Genomic DNA, 19394 nt, shown 5'->3' on the forward strand with positions numbered 1-19394 from the left:
TCAAATCAAAACAAACAATCATGACGTAGAATCGCCTCCCAGAGCTCGTCTGTTTTTAGTTGTATTTTTTATTTTTTTTCAGGGTCACTTGAATCAACCGTTTTTTTCCTCCTCGGAGTGTCTGCAGCAAAGAGCCCTCTGCACCCGAAGTGAATCTCAATCTCGATGACGGCGGCATAGAATTCGTTTCGGTGCGGGAGCCAATAGCGGAGCGCGGCGCCGCTTTGCATATCAGCGGCCCTCGAGTTCGTCTCACACGATGTGTTTGAAATGCAGGTCGGACGATTTGCCTCCATGCATTGTGAACCACCTGCGCCTGTAAATTAGCCCATTAACTAGCCGCCGTATGCAGCCGCCGCTCGGTAGAGGACGGCTACTGTTTACCCCTCGGCGCATTGAGGACGTTTTACCCGCGACGCCGACCAAAACAAAAGCCGTAGCCGTCGAACCGCTAACTTCTCCTTGGACGTTTCCACGGCGATAGGGTTCAGGTGATGATGTCAATAGGAGGACCAGGAGGCTGCCATTGGTGGAGGAAGCGATGAAATGTTTATAAGGAATTGACAGTTAAAACAATTAAGATAATTGTGAACTAAGAAGTTTTATTCAAAGTCCTTCCCTTTCATTAAAACAATAGTTTGAGTGTTTTTATCATTTCCAAAGACAAGTCTAAATAAATATGACAAGAATCCACTTATTCACCTAGATACTTTACAAGCACCTAATATCAAAATATTACCATTATTATTATTATTATTATTATCATTATTATTATTATTAGTAGTAGTAGTATCTATATATTTATATTTTTCTGTCTTTTTGAGTAGCTTTTTTTTGTGTTTCATGACTGAAAAAATAATGTTTTTGATCATTTTTTTTATGATTCTTAGCATGTGATTCTATTTATTATTTTGTCAATCATTGAAATCGTGGATGTATTTGGACATATCTTTTCTAAACACTTTAATTTTTTATCAATTTATATATTTATCTAATGCCACTACTACTACCACTACTACTACTACTACTACTACTACTAATAATAATAATAATAATTATAATAATAATAATAAAAATAATGATAGTTAGTTGTAGTAGTGATAATAATAATAATAATAATAATAATAATAATAATAATAATTTAATGTTATCTATGTATTTATTTATTTTAACACTTCTAGATAATTGACAATAAATATATAAATCCATAATCCCGGTCCTTGATTAGTTGTAATAGTCTGACACTGTTATATATTTGTTAAATATATCAGCTGCTTCCTGTTTACTAATAACGGGAATAATCTTACTAATAACTTTTACTCATAACTAAATACATCTCTAGGTTCGTGGACGACACACTTTTAGATATTCAACTCTTATCATGAAGTCTGAGGCTTTCATAAACATTATTCATTCATTTTTTTTTTTGTGATTCCTGCCATTCATCTTTTTTATTCACCATCACCACCTGCCACACACACACACACACACACACACACCTCTTTTTTTGTTACCCCCGGAGGCAGTCTGTGCACGGCCCTACTGCGCTTTAACGGCAGCAGTCGACCAGGTGTCGAGCACAGCAGGCCGACGAAAAGGAACTTGTAAAATCACTCCCGGCTGCTGCTAATGATGATTATCAGGAAACTCCCGTCTCCTGGAGGAGGTTTATAAGGCAGGAGCAGGCATGGGAGGGAAAGTCACACACTTGCATTTAAAATGAAATAATAACCCATTTTCCACTGTGGGTTTGCTGATCACACACGAGGTGGAGAGCAACTCCAAGGGTTGACTTATTGGATTGTTTTATACACACACTTCATTTGTTTCCTTTGTATTCGACACCCGAATAGAATACTCAAGGAAAATACACATTTTTTTAATTTTTTTTTTTTTTTTTTTTCACGTGTTTTGTTTTTTTTGCAACCAGAATCTTACATTTCAGCATTTCTTATCACACTCGGCGCAGCTTTAGCACAGAGGCAGCATGCATTTGAAGCTATTTAATATATACAATGGCGGCGGTGTGAAGCGGTAACAGCCACTTCAGTGCCAGTCGTGTGATCAAAGAGGAGGTGAAAAAAAAAAAAAAAAGTTTTTAAGTCCCTGAGAAAAAGCCGGAGTGTGAGAGAGAGAGAATGGTGAGAATTCAAGGTCGGTCAGTCAATGTTCTCCAAAAAAAATGGCACAATTTATTGTAGTGTAAATTAAGTGTTAACAAAGTTTTTTACATATTGATTCCATGAGTTATTCCTTTACCTATTCATAATTTTTTTGTGTGAATTTATTCATTTATGTATTATTATTTCTTTACTAATTTATATTTTTATTGAATTTATTTATATATTTATCATTTACTTATCTATTATTTAATTTTGTATCTATGTAGTTATGTGTATATTTATTCAATTGTTTGTGTATTTATTATTATTTATTTGTTATTTTTATTTATTTACTGTTATTATTTGTGCATTTATTGAAAAAAAAAAAAATAGCACTATATCTATAGTGTTTTAGAAAACTCCAATATATCTGGTTTTGCATCCGTAACATCCTGTCTGTGCAAATATGTTCATACTTTTTAAATCTCAAACCTGCCAAATTAAAATTATTATATACCATATATTGTAATTTGAGTTAAAATAGGTGGAACACCGTGGATACATGGGAAACATGTTAACAGTAAATTAAATGCATATTTCAATGAGGAATTTACAGCAGATATCAATCGAGATATTTTTGCAGGCTCTATTTTCCGGAAAAATAATATCCCAGTTAAATGATTCATCGACACAAGTCAAATAACTCAGATTAGAGTCCAATGAAAAAACTCTTCAGCCGGAAGCTGCAGAATTATGAATAGCCATGCTATGTTGGTCTGAGGAAATCAATAATGTGAAGTTTACATCTGCTGCAGGGAGTGTAACCATGTGCACGCCTCTCCAGGTGTGGGGCTTTACTACCTCGGGTGGGGGTGGTGGTGGTGGGGGGGGGCAAATACTAAAAGAAGGTTGGAGAGAGACGGAGGGTAGGAGGGGAAAGAGGTAATCACGCAGGGCATGAGGGTGCTGGTTCTGCAGCAAATTAAGATCTGTGAGTGTGGAAGGACTTGGTTGGTGAGATGGGGTGGCATCCATGAGTCTGACAAAAAAAAAAAAAAAAATTAATAAAAAGAGTAGAATTATATAAAAATGATAAAAAATGTATAACAAAAAGAAAGAATAAATATAATAATAATGCAAATGCTAATCATGATGCTAATAATGCAAAGAATAGATAAATAAAATAATTTAAAAAATATTGACGCTAATAATGCTAATCCTAATGGAAATGCTAATGATGCAAATGATAATAGTGCTAATACTACTACGACTACTACCACTACAAATAAAAATAATCATAAAAATAATAATCATAAAAATAAACATGATACATGAATACAACAATTAAAGACAAAAAATTAATTATGTCAAAAAAATACATAAATAAATAAAATCATTAATGTGTAAATACATACAGAAATGCCAGAAATCCTCAGATTAAAAAGCAGATAATTAATAATACAATACACAGAACTTCTTGTTTGAAAGCTACCAGGATTCCATAAAATATTTCATAAAGAATGACACATAATCTTCCAGAAGCAGAGGAATTAATTTTAAAAGAGGTATGCTGTCTTAAATCAAGTACATTTCCGGGGATCAATTTCACTTTTGGCTGAAGGCGTTAAAAAGGATTCTTTTGTCGGATGAATGTTTAAATTGTCAGCTGCTTGAATTTGCTTTATCTATCTTTCGTATGCCTGTTATTTTTTTGCGTTAACTTTATTTGATTATTTTATAAATTATTATCTCCCAAAAATCGTCACGCCTCCAATAGGAATCATATAACATATATAAATATAATTATGTGTAATTAGATATTTTATTTCTATTTTCATAATACTCAATATATATGTAAAAAATGTAAGTATGTAAAAAGAAATATATAAATATATATACACATACAATTTTTATATATATATAATATTTTTTTATTTTTTTTAAATTATATATATATATATATATATATATATATATAATTTTAAATAAAAATAAATAAATAAAAAAAATTAAAATTAAAAAATATTATATATATAAAAAATTATATGTGTATATATATATATATTTTACATACTCACATTTTTTACACATATATATATATATATATATATATATATATAATTTTAAAAATAAAAAAATAAAAAAATAAATAAATAAAAAATAAATAAAAAAAGATATATATAAAAATTATATGTATATATATATTTTTTTTTACATATTTACATTTTTTACACACATATATATATATATATATATGTATGTGCATATTTTTTTTTCACAGTGTTAAGTAATTTAAAACCTGTATATTATTCGATATATAGTTGCAACACTACATTTAAAAACGCATAAACTGCTGGTTTCTGAACAAAAGTGTTGTACTTCTAAATGAACTAAAAGCGTCAGGCAATCTGTAGAGGTGACAGCCAATGTCAAGAAGTTATCAATCAAGTGTTCAGCGACCGAATCCAAAGTGCGTAGGACCCTCGGCCGCCTTGTTTCTGCGCTGACAGCTCGGCGCGCCAGCCGTTCGGTGCAGGCTGACGTTCGCCGTTGAATAATTTCATGTTTGCTGTCGGAACAAATTGAGATTTCATTTTCCATCAGACAGCAGAACAGAGGAGAGTGTGCACGTGCGCACACTGTGGCAGCACAACATTGGATTCCATTCTTTATGCATGGAAGAAAAGAGAAAAAAAAAAAAGAAACAGAAGAAAAATATATTTAATATCTATTCAGCTTCCAATACACATCTTTTCTTTTCTTTTTTAAAAATATTTCAATAATCAAGCTTGTTTGTGGTTCTACATTGGTTCTCAACAAGTATGTATGAGTGCACTTATACATATATATATATATATATATATATATATATATATATATATATATATATATATATATATATATATATATATATATATATATATATATATATATATATTAGTATAATGTGTGTATGTATGTATGAATGTATATTTGTATGTATGGGTGTACGTATGTATGCATGTATGTATGTATGCTTATAAGTATGCATGTGAGTATGTGTATATGGGTGTATTTTGTATATATATGTTCATGATAGGTAAACATGTATGTATGTATGCATGTATGCATTTCAGTTTGTATATGTATGTATGTATGTTTTTTTTGTAAAATTGTGTGTATTTATGTCTGTACGTATGTATGTGTGTGTGTGTGTATGTATGTATGTTTGGGTATGTGCATATATGCATGTGAGTTTGTATATATATATATATATATATATATATATATATATATATGTCTGTGTATATACGTCTATGTCTATATTGATGTTTGCATGTTTGTTTGAATTAATGTGTGCAAGTATTTTTGATTCTTAATGTTTGTATGCATGGATATTTTTATGAGGGCCTGTATTTATGAATGTTTGTGTATATGTGAGTATGTATGTATGTTTTTATGATTTTATTTATGGGTCTAATTATGGGTGTATGTATGTTCAGGTTTAGTTTTGTATGTATTTAATTATGTATGTATGTACAGTTTATGTATGTATTCATGCATTCATGTATTTACTGCATGTGTTCAAATATGTATTTATGTTTAAATGAATATATGCACTTTTGGGTTTATTTGTGTGTATACATGTATATATGGGTTTATGTGTGTATGTTTGTATGGGTGCATGTGTTTATGCATGTATGTGTGTATGTATGTATGTATGTATGTATGCATGTACGTGTATATGGTTGTATTTATGTATGGATATATGTACGTATGAATGAATTTACGTACGTTCATTTTTTGTATATGGGTTTGAGTGTGTATGAATGTATGTACTCAGGTATGTGTATATTTATGTATGTATGTATGTGAGTATGCAAGGGCGTGTCTATGTATGAATGTGTGTATGTAAGTATGTATAAATTGATGTATTATGTAGGTATGTATGAATGGGTGAATATTGGCATGTGTGTGTGTATATATGTATTTGTATTTACATTGGTTTATGTGTGTATGTTTGTATGTATGTGTATAGTTATATGTATGGATGTTAGTATGGCTTTATGTGTGTATGTATGTATGTATGTATGTATGTATGTATGTATGTATGTATGTATGTATGTATGTATGTATGTATGTATGTATGTATGGAAGTATATGAATGTATGTGTATAAGTATGTATTAATACATATATAAGTATGCCTTTACGTATTCATGTATGTATGTATGTAAGTATGATTCTGTATATGTATTTATATAGGTGTGTATGCATGTATATGTACGTGTATGGATGTATGTATAAATGCATGTATGAGTATATGCATATATGGTTGCATATATGTATGTATGTGTGTATGGGTGCATGTATTTATCTATTTATGTATGCATGTACATACGTGCGTATGGGTGCTCATATGTATGTATTAATGTGTGAATGTATGCAAATATATATATATACACACATTTGTATGTATGTATGTTTGAATGAAGGTGTGTATGTATGTAGCTTTATGTGCATGTATGTTGGTACATGTTGATTTCCTTCTATGTCTCTTTCAGGTGATTCAGACCTTCGGCGCCCACGACCAGGACCTGCCAGCCGTTGGACAGCAGTTTTCCTTCAAATCAGTAAAGGACGACACGAAAAACAAGAACTTCACAATCAGAGACTTTGGAAGTAAGTGTTTATTATATCACAGCTAAATGTGAAATAAAAGAAGTTTAGTTGAATCTGTCATGATTTTGAATGTAACCTAGCAGTGATATGAACTCCTCAAGCCGGGTCTAATGAACGGGATTTGGTTTTTCTAAAGACGAGGCCTCGCTCAGGACGCAAACTGATGTTGTTTCTGCTCATTTAAAAGAAGAACGTGCTCTTTTGATGGCTGGAATTTAAGAAAAAGAGCTTGAGTCGACTGTAGCAGGAGCAAAAGACCATCTCAATAGTTTCATGAATATAAGAGGTGCTAAAACATATTCATTTTTAATATCAAGCCTGTTTAAAAAAATGTATCCCGTCAATAAATGCCCAGAATCTCCCAAATGTGAGAATTTTAAGATATTTAAAAGCAACAATAATATATATCAAAGTAAATTTCTTTGCAATGTTCCCAGATGAAATCTACTGATGAATTTATAAATTCAGTATCTGTTCCTGGAATTAAAATAATCGATTGGTAAATAAAAAAAAAAAGCGAACGCAGTATACATTCTTTTTATTCTTATCCATATTTTTTTATCATTTGAAAACAAAAAGACTTGCACAATTCAGCAAAATATCAAATAAATAAATAAAATATTTAACATTTTGTTGTTTTACATCCCAGGGTCTGACCAGCAATGGAGAAACAGTTTTTACCAAAAGCTTTTTTTTTTTTTCCCAAAAATTGATCTAAAATAAAAAATAATAAATTGTTTCTATTTTTTATTTATTTATTCATTTATATTTTTTATTGATTATGCATTTATTAATGATGATTTGATATATTTTGATTGGCTTCATTGTACATATATGAATTTGTGTATTTATAGATGCATTTATTCATGAATACAATTATTTGTTAATTCACTTATATTGATTTTATTGATTTATATTTCTTCAATACATTGATTTAATCGATTTTAATGAATTCGTGTATTTATTTATTTATTTGTCATTTGGAATTTCTTAAATTTATTTTTTAACAATCTTTAAGACTGTACACCTGTTTTTTTGTTTGCTTTATTTGCTTATTTATCAGTTTTTATCTTCCAAAAAACGTCACACCTCTATCAGGAATCATATAACATACATACATACATATACACATTATATTGATTTTATTGATTAATATTTCTCTAATTCGTTGATTTAATCGATTTTAATGAATTCATATATCTATTTATTTTTCATTTTGAATTTGTTAAATTTATTTTTTAACTATATTTTGGTTCATATTTCCCCGATTCTTTTTTTCTTTTTTTTGTGTGTGTGTTTACTTTATTCGTTTACTTATCAATTGTTATCTCCCAAAGATCATCACGCCTCTAATGGCAATTATATTTGAAGGTACATGTAATTATTTGTAAGTAGATTTTTATTTTTCATCTTCATAATAATCACATTGTATTCTACTCACAATACTTACTCTGCGTTAATTTGCAATATAATGCCTTGTTCTGTCAATGCTTTGTTATGCTAATTAGCATTGAGAACAGAGAATATAAGCTGTTTGCTAACCAACAAAAACAGGATGTTGATATTTCCAGAGACGCTTAGCGACGCAGACGCCACCCCTTGCAACACACGCTCCAAAATCACAGCGCAAAACAAACGAATCTGGACGTCTTTGCTGTTAGCTAAACTTCGGAGGTTGTCGGTTGCTGTGTGAGGATGGAGATCTTGGAAGTTCCTCAGGGACTGAAATGTGGGACGCGTCGCGATGAGGCGGAACCGATGCATCCGCCGATCCAGTCCTACCTTTCGGGGGGAGGAAGGTCCGTCTTGCGAGGGAACCTGCAAACCCGTCGTGTGTGTGTGTGAGCGGAGCGAAGATCTGATGGGCGGCGACGGGGAATGCAAACACTATGGCCTCTGCAAACGGCTCCAGAAATAGAGCGAGGGGAAATGTCTGTGCACACAACATGCAAGGTGTGCTAAAATGCCTGACCTCCCGTCAGGAAAATGTGCACGGCGCCGTATGTGGAGCAAACCGGCTTTGACAAGGGTCGGGCGGCGTCGCTGCAGCAGGCAACGCGGCGCAGGTTTGACCCGACATGTTCCCGCCTCCCCCTCCGATGCGTTGTCGGCCTCTATTTCGCTCGCCGTCCTCACACCTCCGTGTTTCTCCCAAAGTTGTTCCCCCTCATTTCCTTTATTTTTTTTTAAATAAATCCATAATAGCTCGGAGCGGTCGTTTCGCGTCGCTCGGGGGACGGAGTGTGGATTCGCCCTCGGTTTTGAGAGCGTAACGTGTCAGGTTTTGATTAAACACGTCTCGCAGGCGTCACGGGTTCAAATTTAAACGTGTCAAAATGTAAATGCGTCGCTTCGGTTTCGCTCGTGAGCCGACGTGAGGTTCGTCAAGACGAGATCGAGACGGGTTTTTTTCGATACTGCGCTGGCGGTATTATGACGCTTTTCTGGTTTGGGAGATGATCCACAGGTGACGGCGGCGAGCGACCATCTGACTTGACCGGTAGTTAGCGCTAACAGTTAAATGCTAACAGCTGAAATGATTTAGCTTTAATTTTCATCAAATAAATAACAGTGGTGGATGTTTGGCGTTACTGCTGCGGCGGATTAAGCCACGCCCCCTGGAAACCTGACCAATGAGAGAGCTCGAGACTGTGCAGACAGGGAGGGGAGGAGGAGAGTCTCCCGCCTAGTTAGCCTAGCGCTAACTGTTAGCTTTCTCACTAAGAAAGGAGATGCAGATATTGATATATCCATAAACTGTGTATCGATATTCGCTAACATGAGCAGATCCGACTATGCGTGTTGTCATGGTTACAGTGATTTTAAGACATTTAACGTGATTCATTTTAACTGAAATCCATCAACACCAGTCATTCAACTCAGGAATTTACCCAATTTATCATGAATAGTATCCTTTTTACTTCAAAAATTTCAAATGTACTTTAGCGAGTCACAAATGTTGGGGTTTATGTCGATGCTTGATTTTTGTGAGATTTTGGGGTTGCTGGGAATGTTGTGGATGTAGTTTAGATTTTTTTTTTTTTTTTCTTTTTTTTTACCTGGAATTTGAGTGTAAACAGTTCGTTGTATTGCATGTTTGTGGCAAACAACAGCTATTCCTTATTAAACGGACGATTTAAACAAATAAGTGAGGTTTTAAAATTAAACAGACCAATTGATCCACTGCAATTTATTATGGGTACAGCATCAACAAGCGATTTAAGGAAAAAACAGGTGTTTTCGCTTAGAGTTCTTCTATTAATTGCACAGTAAAATGTGAAAAAAGTAAAATGATTGACTGAGTTAGATGTTTTTTTTTTTTTTTTAGTTTTATTTTATTTTTCGCTTGCTAGTGAGGAAGTAAGTGACCTATAAAGAATATTGTATAATGTGTATCTTGTTATGAGGTTTTTGTAAGAATGTGTGTGACTCTGTTAAGGAACCTGTTCTAATAAATGTTAAAAAAAAAAACGGACGATTTATCGTCAAACAGGTGTTTTCCCCGACTAAAAACGTCACAGTCGATAACCATTCTCGCTGTATTTGTTTACGATATATTCGATTTATAATTCCGCATTTATCCATTTCAATCACGCCGCGCAGATAACACAGCCGGGATCGTAACCAAGCGAAACAGCTTCAGAAGGCGCCTTCAGGAGATCTACTTCCTTCCCGTGGTGATCGAGGACAACGGCTACCCGCCCAAGAGCAGCACGGGCACCCTGACCATTCGCGTTTGCGGCTGCGAGTCCAACGGCTCCCTGCTGACCTGCAGCGCCGAGGCCGTCTTTCTCCCCGTGGGCCTCAGCACCGGCGCTCTGATCGCCATCCTTCTATGCATCGTCATCCTGCTGGGTGAGTGCCGGAGCTTCACCGACGCCGTTTCGGCTAACGCCGGGTTCCGGACTGAAAGAGGAGGGTCGAGAACGGAGGAAGAGGAATTTAATCGGGCTTTAAAAGTGGCGCCGCAAAGAGTTTACAGCGGCGAAATATACTGCTCAAAAAAATAAAGGGAACACTTGAACAACACGATGTAACTCCAAGTAGATCACACTTGTGTGAAATCATAGTGTCCACTCAGGAAGCAACACAGATTCATTTTGACTTGTTTTAAGGACATTACATCAAAGTTGGATCAGCCTGGAGTTTGTTTTTACACTTTAATTTGGAGTGTGATTCCTAATCCAGACCTCCATGGGTTGATACAATTGATTTCCATTGATCATTTTTGTGTGATTTTGTTGTCAGCACATTCAACTGTGTAAAGAGCAAAGTATTTCATAAGAATATTTCATTCATTTAGATCTAGGATGTGTTTTTTAAGTGTTCCCTTTATTTTTTTGAGCAGTGTACTTTCCTGCATCAAAACACTTTTTAATCACCTCCCGCCAATAAAACACTTCCCTTCTGCGACAGTCTTTCTCAAAATATTCCTCCACAAAATCACTTTCCTGCACCAAAACACTCGTGGCGGATGTTTTGCTGTTTTGTCAGTCGTCGAGGCAAAACTTTTATCTTTATCCGCCCGCAAAAAGCTGCACTAGACTTTCGGTTGGATTGTTATATTCGTGTCCTCTTAAATTGATCGGGAAACAAAACCAACCAATCACTTTTACTGCAATCCATCTACAATCACACTGTTTTCCGGTATAAACAAAATAAAACCGTCTTTTTACGTTCCTTAAATTGTTGTTGACTTTGGCCGACAAGATCTTTCATCCAAAGACTTTCTTCTGAATCTACGTAGAAAGAGGGAATTAATACATTATAACAGCTCATAATACATAAAACTTAATACATAGTAATTTGATTTATTTTATTTCAGATTTTTTTTATACATTTTTTTTATTAATTTATTTCTGTATCTATTTATTAATTATCCATCCATTTGTTTTTCTATCTATTTATTTATCTATTTTTTTGTTTCCATCAGGCTTTAAAGTACATTATTTTGTTCCTGATTTATTTCTGTATCTATTTATTTATTCATCCATTCATTTGTTTTTCTATCTATTTATTTATCTATTTTTTGTTTTCATCAGGCTATGTTTTAAAGTTTCAAAGTTATTATTTGATTCTATTTAAATGTTTTAAGCCTCAATGCGTCCCAGTTATTATCCAACTAAAACCAATTAAAATGCAGATGATTCAAAAAGTCATGCCAATCATTATTTAATCCACCTCTCAGCAACCTGTTTTTTCACATCATTGATGGCTGCTGCTTTTCAATAAAGTAAAAAAGATTTTTAATGAAAAACTATTGCTAAGGCGGTGGAGTAAATTCTCAAGTTTATTTATTTATTCATGTATTTACATTGTTTTTCAGCTTTAAAGGTATCAATTGATTTAATTTAAAAGCCTTTGCAGTGCAATAATTATCTAGAATATAACATTAAAATGCACATTGTTCAAAAAAGAAAGCAGACCATTGACATTCATTTAAGCGACCCGACTTACATTTCTGTCTAAATCATATGTTATTGTTGCTCTAATTATCGTACTTTTAAAGTACTTGATTTATACTAAAAAAAAAAAATCATTTGAGTTTTTTTTTTAATCCATTTGTTTAGTTTTTTATTTATTTTGATTGATTTATTATGATATATATTATTGTTGCTTTTAAATATCTTACTTAATATTATCATACTTTTAAAAAAGTAAGATAATATATACTCAAAAAAATTGCCATTTGAGTATTTTTTTTCTCTTATTGATTTGTTTATTATTTTATTTATTTTGATTGATTTATTTTGATATATATTATTGTGGCTTTTAAATATCTTACTTAATATTATCTTACTTTTAAAAAAGTAAGATATTTTTACTCAAAAAAAAGTCATTTGAGTTTTTTTTTTATCCATTTGTTTATTTTTTTTAATTTTGATTGATTTACTTTGATATATATTATTGTTGCTTTTAAATATCTTACTTAATATTATCGTATTTTTAAAAAAGTAAGATAATATATACTCAAAAAAATTGTAATTTGAGTATTTTTTTCTTTTATTGATTTGTTTATTATTTTATTTATTTTGATTGATTTATTTTGATATATATTATTGTTGCTTTTAAATATCTTACTTAATATTATGGTACTTTTAAAAAAGTAAGATAATCTATATTCAAAAAATAGTAATTTGAGTTTTTTTTTATCGATTTGTTTATTATTTTATTTATTTTAATTGATTTATTTTTATATATTTTGATGGATTTATTTGATTTATTTTGATTGATTTATTTTGATATATATTATTGTTGATTTTAAATATCTTACTTAATATTATCTTAATTGTAAAAAAAAATAGATATTTATCCTAAAAAAAAGTAATTTGAGTTTTTTTTTATCGATTTGTTTATTATTTTATTTATTTTGATTGATTTATTTTGATATATATTATTGTTGCTTTTAAATATCTTACTTAATATTATGGTACTTTTAAAAAGTATAATTATACTCAAAACAAAAAAAAAAAAGGTCATTTGAGGTTTTTTTTTTAATCAATTTGTTTATTATTTTATTTTTTTTAATTGATTTATTTTGATATATTTTGATGGATTTATTTTGATTTTATTTTGATGAATTAATTTTGATTTTATTTTGATTTTTTTTTTACTTATCCATCCATATTCTTCGGGTTATCCTGCACTTGTCGTCGTGAGATATAATTTTTCACCTTATCCGAGCAACAAGGCATTCATTCTGATCAATGATTCACCGAGTATCGTTGACACCTCGGGGCTCCGCCGCCCCGACGCCGCCTCCTGTCTGATTCTCAGATACGAAATTCGACCCTAATCGTCGCCGCCGTTTCGCCGTCGGAAAGGCCCGACGCCGCCCGCCTCCGAAACGTGATCGATTTTCAGTCGGCGGCTCGCGTGATATGAAGAACTTCACAAGGGGCTGCAAGACGGGAGGAACATCCTCGGGAATGTTCCTCACGGCCTTCGCCGAGACTGTCGAGTCCTCCGTCGTCATCTGAGCGTTCTAGACATTCAGGGCTGCCGACTCGGCCCGAGACGCAAACGGGGATACTTCGTCGCGGCCCGTGAAGAGAAGGAAGGGAACAGGAAACGCCTCGGGTTTTTTCCGTCGCCGGCCGACAGAGCCGACTCGCAGGCCGGCGTGTTCTTTCACAGCATAAATTCCTCGGGCGGCGCCGCCACGGCCGCCTTTGACATCATGTGAACGGCCGGGGACGCATCTGTGTTTCCGCGGCGAAGGGGTCGGAGCGGGGGGACGGGGAGGATTCCCTCAGGGAGGTCGCGGAGCTAAAATGTGGCACGGAGGTCTGAGATTATGGCAACACCGTAGAATGGAATGTTAGAAAATAAAATCAAATAAAATGCAATAAATAAAATAAAATAAAATGAAATAAAATTAGATTTAAATTAAATTAAATTAAATAAATGGCTTCCATTAGATTAATACGTAAATAGATAAATAGATACATACAGATTTTGACTCTTTAAAGTACAAGGACCTTAAGGAGGTAAAAAAAAATCGTCTTTCCAACTGAACATTCCTGTTTGGATTCCCCGTTCACCCATGATGGGTTCATTGAAATTTTCCTATTATTATTATTATTATTATTATTATTATTATTATTATTATTATTATTATTATTATTATTATTATTGTTATCATAACTTTTATTATTATTATTATTATTATTACAAATGTTATTATTATTATTAGTAGTAGTAGTAGTAGAAGTAGTAGTAGTAGTAGTAGTAGTATTAGTATTAATATTTTTATCACTAATGTCATTATGATTATTATTATTTTTATTATTATTATTGGATTCCCTCACCCATGATGGGTTCATTGCAGATAGATTTCCCTATTATTCCCTATTATTATTATTATAATTATAAGTAGTAGTAGTTGTAGTAGTAGTAGTAGTAGTAGTAGTAGTGGTAGTAGTAGTAGTATTTTTGTTATTATTATTATTATTATCATTATTATTATTATTAATAATAATAATAATAATATTATTATTGGTAGTGTTGTTATTGTTGTTATTGTTGTCATCATTCTTCTTCTTCTTCTTCTTCTTCTTATTATTATTATTATTATTTTTATCATTATTATTATTATTATTAGTAGTAGTAGTAGTAGTATTAGTAGTAGTATTACTTATAGTAGTTATGTTGTTATGTTCTTCATCTTTCACTCCCTTGGGCTTTTCCCTTCAGGGTCACCAGATCAAATCCACCTTCTCCATCTAACCCTGTTCTCTGGATCCTCTTCTCTCACACCAACTACCATCACATCGTCTCTCACGATGTCCATCAATCTTCTCATAGCCTTTCCTCTCGACCTCCTTCCTCGCAGCTCCGATCTCACCGCCCGTCTCCCCATATCCTCCCCGTCCCTCCTCGACGTATTATAATGTTGTCGTCGTGGTTTCCTTGATGAGGCTTCTGTGAGAACATTGCGGTAACTCATTACCTCTGTACCTCAAGGATGCAGCAGCTACTCATCTTGGAACAAATACCTGGGCTATTTCTAGACTGGCTAATGTGAAATCACAGCGGTTGCCTGGCAACCACATAGTGACAATGAGACTCCCAGCGGGGCAATGTCAAACTATTCTCATAAAAACCAAATATGCAGATTTCATAAAATCCTAAGTATTTAATTGGAGTTCTTTGCCATTTGCGTGGTCTGACAAATTGTGAATGTGAGTGTGTGTGTGTGTGTGTGTGTGTGTGTGTGTGTGTGTGTGTGTGTGTATGCATGTGTTTGGTCCTGGGTGGGTAAATCCACCCTTATTTCTTGATAAAGACCTTTCTTTAATGCCCCACTAAAGACACTGGAGGTGTAAAATTTTGCCTAAGATTTATTCATATAGCTTTATTTATTTTTTTTATTTTTTTTATTTTTTATTTTATATATATATATATATATATATATATATATATATATGCGCTGCTCAAATATGAAAGGGAACAATAAAATAACACATTCGAGATCTGAATGAATATAAATATATCTTAAAATATTCATGTATTACTTTTTTCCATAGTTGAATGTGCTGACTGACATAATCAAACAAAATTGATCGATGTAAATCTAATTTATTAATGATATTTATGAAATGTCCTTAAAACAAGTCAAAAAAGTGGACAGTTTGATTTCACATTAATACAATTGCCGTGGAGTTCCATTATGTGTAAATTGTTTCCTTTATTTTTTTGAGCGGTTTATAATAACAATAATAATAATAATAATAATAGCAAAAAATAATTGAGCAATATATATATAATAAAACAAATAACAATGGTATCATAATGATATGAATATATATAGAAGATTAGATATATATATATATATTAGATATATAGGATTAGATGTATATATGTATTGTGTGTGTATGTGTATATATATATATATATATATTTTTTTTTTTTAATTTTTTTTTCTTATTTATTTACTTGTTTATTTTTTGATAATGCAAGCACACCTAGAAGTCATTCAAAGCTCCTCACGTAAATTGAGCGTTCCAACAGACGGGCGACGTCACAGATTTGCATATTTCTGCACAGCGTTCGATGGCAGAGCTTTTCATGGAAGCACACAAATATATTTGCAGGTGTAAGTAATAATAAATAAAATCTAAATCTTGCACTAGATGGCAGCTGGAGGGCGGCGGAAGAGATTCACCTCACATGTGGCATCATTTCCATCTGGAAGGATTAGTATAGTTTTGCAGGTTGTTTACTCGGAGAGGGAGGGAGGGAGGATGAGAAGGTGCCGCAGCGGCTGATGGATTTATTCTATATGGCTGAAGGCATTGATCGGTTCATTGATCAGAGGGCTGCGAGCTGATATCAAGAACCGCACTGAAATAAAATGTAGTGATCAGGCATCCGACCAGGCAGCGTATCTGCATCCGGACTCACCTGCCGTGATTCGCACAAGCAGCTTTGTGCATCTGGGAGCTAATTGCTATATTTCTTAATTTCAGATCAGCCTAGCAAAGGCAGGTGTGAACCGTTTGCTTCAATGCGGGTTATTAAAACGCATCGAACATGTCGAAAAGCTTCTCCGAGGAAAAGGAGAGGGAGGGAGAAGCTTTTCGGACGTCCGAAATACGAGTAGAATGACGCCCGTCCATTCATTTATTTTTTTGTTTTTTTTTGTCTTTTCTTAATCAAAGGATTTTCAATCCCTTCCTACCCAGTTCACGTCGGGTGATGCCGTTTTTTTTCCCGCGTCGTCGTTGTCGATCCATCCGATCGATTTCCACACAAAGTAGTTTGAATTCCAGGCGGGATAAACATTTAGCTTCCCAGTTTTGTTGCTTATGTTTCCCAGATTTGCCGTTAATTACTGGACTCGTAGGACCGCGGGTATTCGGTGAAACATTGGCCGGTTGCGTAAAGAAAAATCGAATCTCCGTGCCCCGCGGTCGCTTCCCGGGCTTTTTATATTCCCGGCAAGGTCATAGCTGTAAAACCCAGCTCCTTAATTCCCGGCTATTAATGTCCAAAGTAATCTGCATATCAGGGAGGGGAGTTAACGGCAAGGTTTACGGCCTCATTTTCTGAGTTATGAACGCGGGACGGTAAAAAGAGACGTTTTTTTTTTTTGCTTTAACCGAGCGACTCAAGGTGAAAGTGAGGTTTTATTTACTTTTCCTAGCATCTGGAGAAAGAGCGAGACGTAATTCTTACCCCAAATCTGTGCGTTGCGTCTGCGAGGGCTGTGGCGCAGGAGTGCATTGCCGTCCTTCTTTTTTTAAATCATCTGAAAACGGCTTCCGAACTGGTATCTATAAGAAAAACAAGCAGGGACGGGAGTCAGAAGTCACCCCGGGAACGTTCCCGGCGTGCGGGGTTCGTCTGCAGCCCCGGGTCAGCGTGCAGTTCCACGTACTCGCCACTAGAGGGCGCTAGCGCACCGCAGAGCCGGTTGACGGCGGCCTCCTCCGACCCCCCTGCTTCCTCCTCTCTTCTGTGAATTCCTTCACTGGACTTCCATTTAAATTATTTCAGCTTTATGCCGGCCGCTCTTTCTCTAGAATACATTAGAACGCCGGAGACCCCGGCGGGAGCGTGCCGCTCTACGGAGTGTGTGACACACACACACACACACGGAGAGAGACAGACAGTGGGCGAGACAAATTGCATTGACAGGAGAAAGATGGGGGCAGGGAGGAGATGTAACGCTACGTTTTGTCTCGGGAGTCACACGGTCGTACATGAGTGTGTGAAATATGCAGAGCCTCCGCCGTCCAGCTGCAATAACAGCTGCGTCTGCGCCGCCCCCTTATGTAAGGGTTCGGCGGATCGGCTCCAGGTGCTCTTAGCTTGACCGCTAACTCGTACACGATTAGATGCAGTCGCCGTGACGATGAGTGTGATAGGAATGTAATTGTAGACGAACGGGGATGTTGTTCGGACATGTGAGTTTTCTTCTTCCGTCACGCATAATTAGCGACGGATCGACGCGGGGTTCGTCAGGCCCGGGCGGGTTCGACGTCCACGTGCGCGTTTTACGCGGACGGGCCGGTTGAAGGATATTTCTGCTTTGGTAACGGCGGGTAAAAAAGAAAAAAAAAAAAAAAAAAAAGAGTGTTTTTGTGTGTGAACAATGCACACATCTGTCACATCTGTCACACTGATGCTGCTGCTGCTGCTGGAGCTGCTGCAGCTGCACAATGGATTTCAATCCAACCTACAATCTGATGTAGAACATCTACAGACAGACGATATAAATAAATACATATACACAATATTGTTATAAACACACATATATATAAATACATTCATACACACACTCATACATACATACACAAACACATATGTACATAGGTAAAGTATGAGCATACATATATGGATTCATAAACAAAAACACACACATAAACACAGCAAGACAAATAGGGGCTGTATATAAATACATGTATACACACACACACACACACACACACTGCCATGCATACATATGTTCACAAATACAGTCTCACACACATATATTATTTATATACACATGCATCCAACCACACAGACACACACAGACAGACATACATACATGTATACACACACACACACACACACACAGACACACACACACACACACAGACACACACACACACACACAGACATACTAAAGCATACACCCATATACAGAAACACACAAACACACATACATGCATGCAAATGTGCTTAAACATATACATTTACACACATACATAGACACAAACACACACGCCTATAAATACACTCACGTATACACAGAAAGGAAAAATACTTACACATGTACATAGGAAAGCATACATTCATAAAAATACACATGCATATGAATACACCCAGACACATACATTCACACAGACACACAAGCGTATAAATACACACACATACATACAAACATACACACACGCGTACATACACACATACAACATACATACACACACAAGCATATACATATACACCCATACATCGATAGATATGTATATCCATACACACACACACACACACACACTCACACACCCCGCCATGCATACATATGTTCACACATACAGTCTCAAACACGTATATTATTATTGTACCTGTACATATGCATCCAACCACACAGACACACACAGACATATGTGCACACACACACACACACACACACATACATAAA

General features: G+C 34.5%; 1 protein-coding gene across 1 annotated transcript in view; it reads left to right on the forward strand.

The window, feature by feature from the left end:
* Window positions 1-19394, forward strand: part of LOC147231581 (cadherin-12-like) — a 198338-nt gene that overhangs the window by 175358 nt on the left and 3586 nt on the right. The window contains exons 10-11 of the mRNA XM_086150468.1: window positions 6646-6763; window positions 10367-10618. Of these exons, the coding sequence (XP_086006594.1) occupies window positions 6646-6763; window positions 10367-10618 (370 nt within the window). The remainder of the gene's footprint in view (window positions 1-6645; window positions 6764-10366; window positions 10619-19394) is intronic.

The sequence above is a fragment of the Fistularia commersonii genome, chromosome 8, assembly GCF_037954325.1.
Source record: "Fistularia commersonii isolate RoL2024-O1a breed Wild chromosome 8, RoL_Fcom_v1.0, whole genome shotgun sequence".
Classification (NCBI taxonomy): domain Eukaryota; kingdom Metazoa; phylum Chordata; class Actinopteri; order Syngnathiformes; family Fistulariidae; genus Fistularia; species Fistularia commersonii.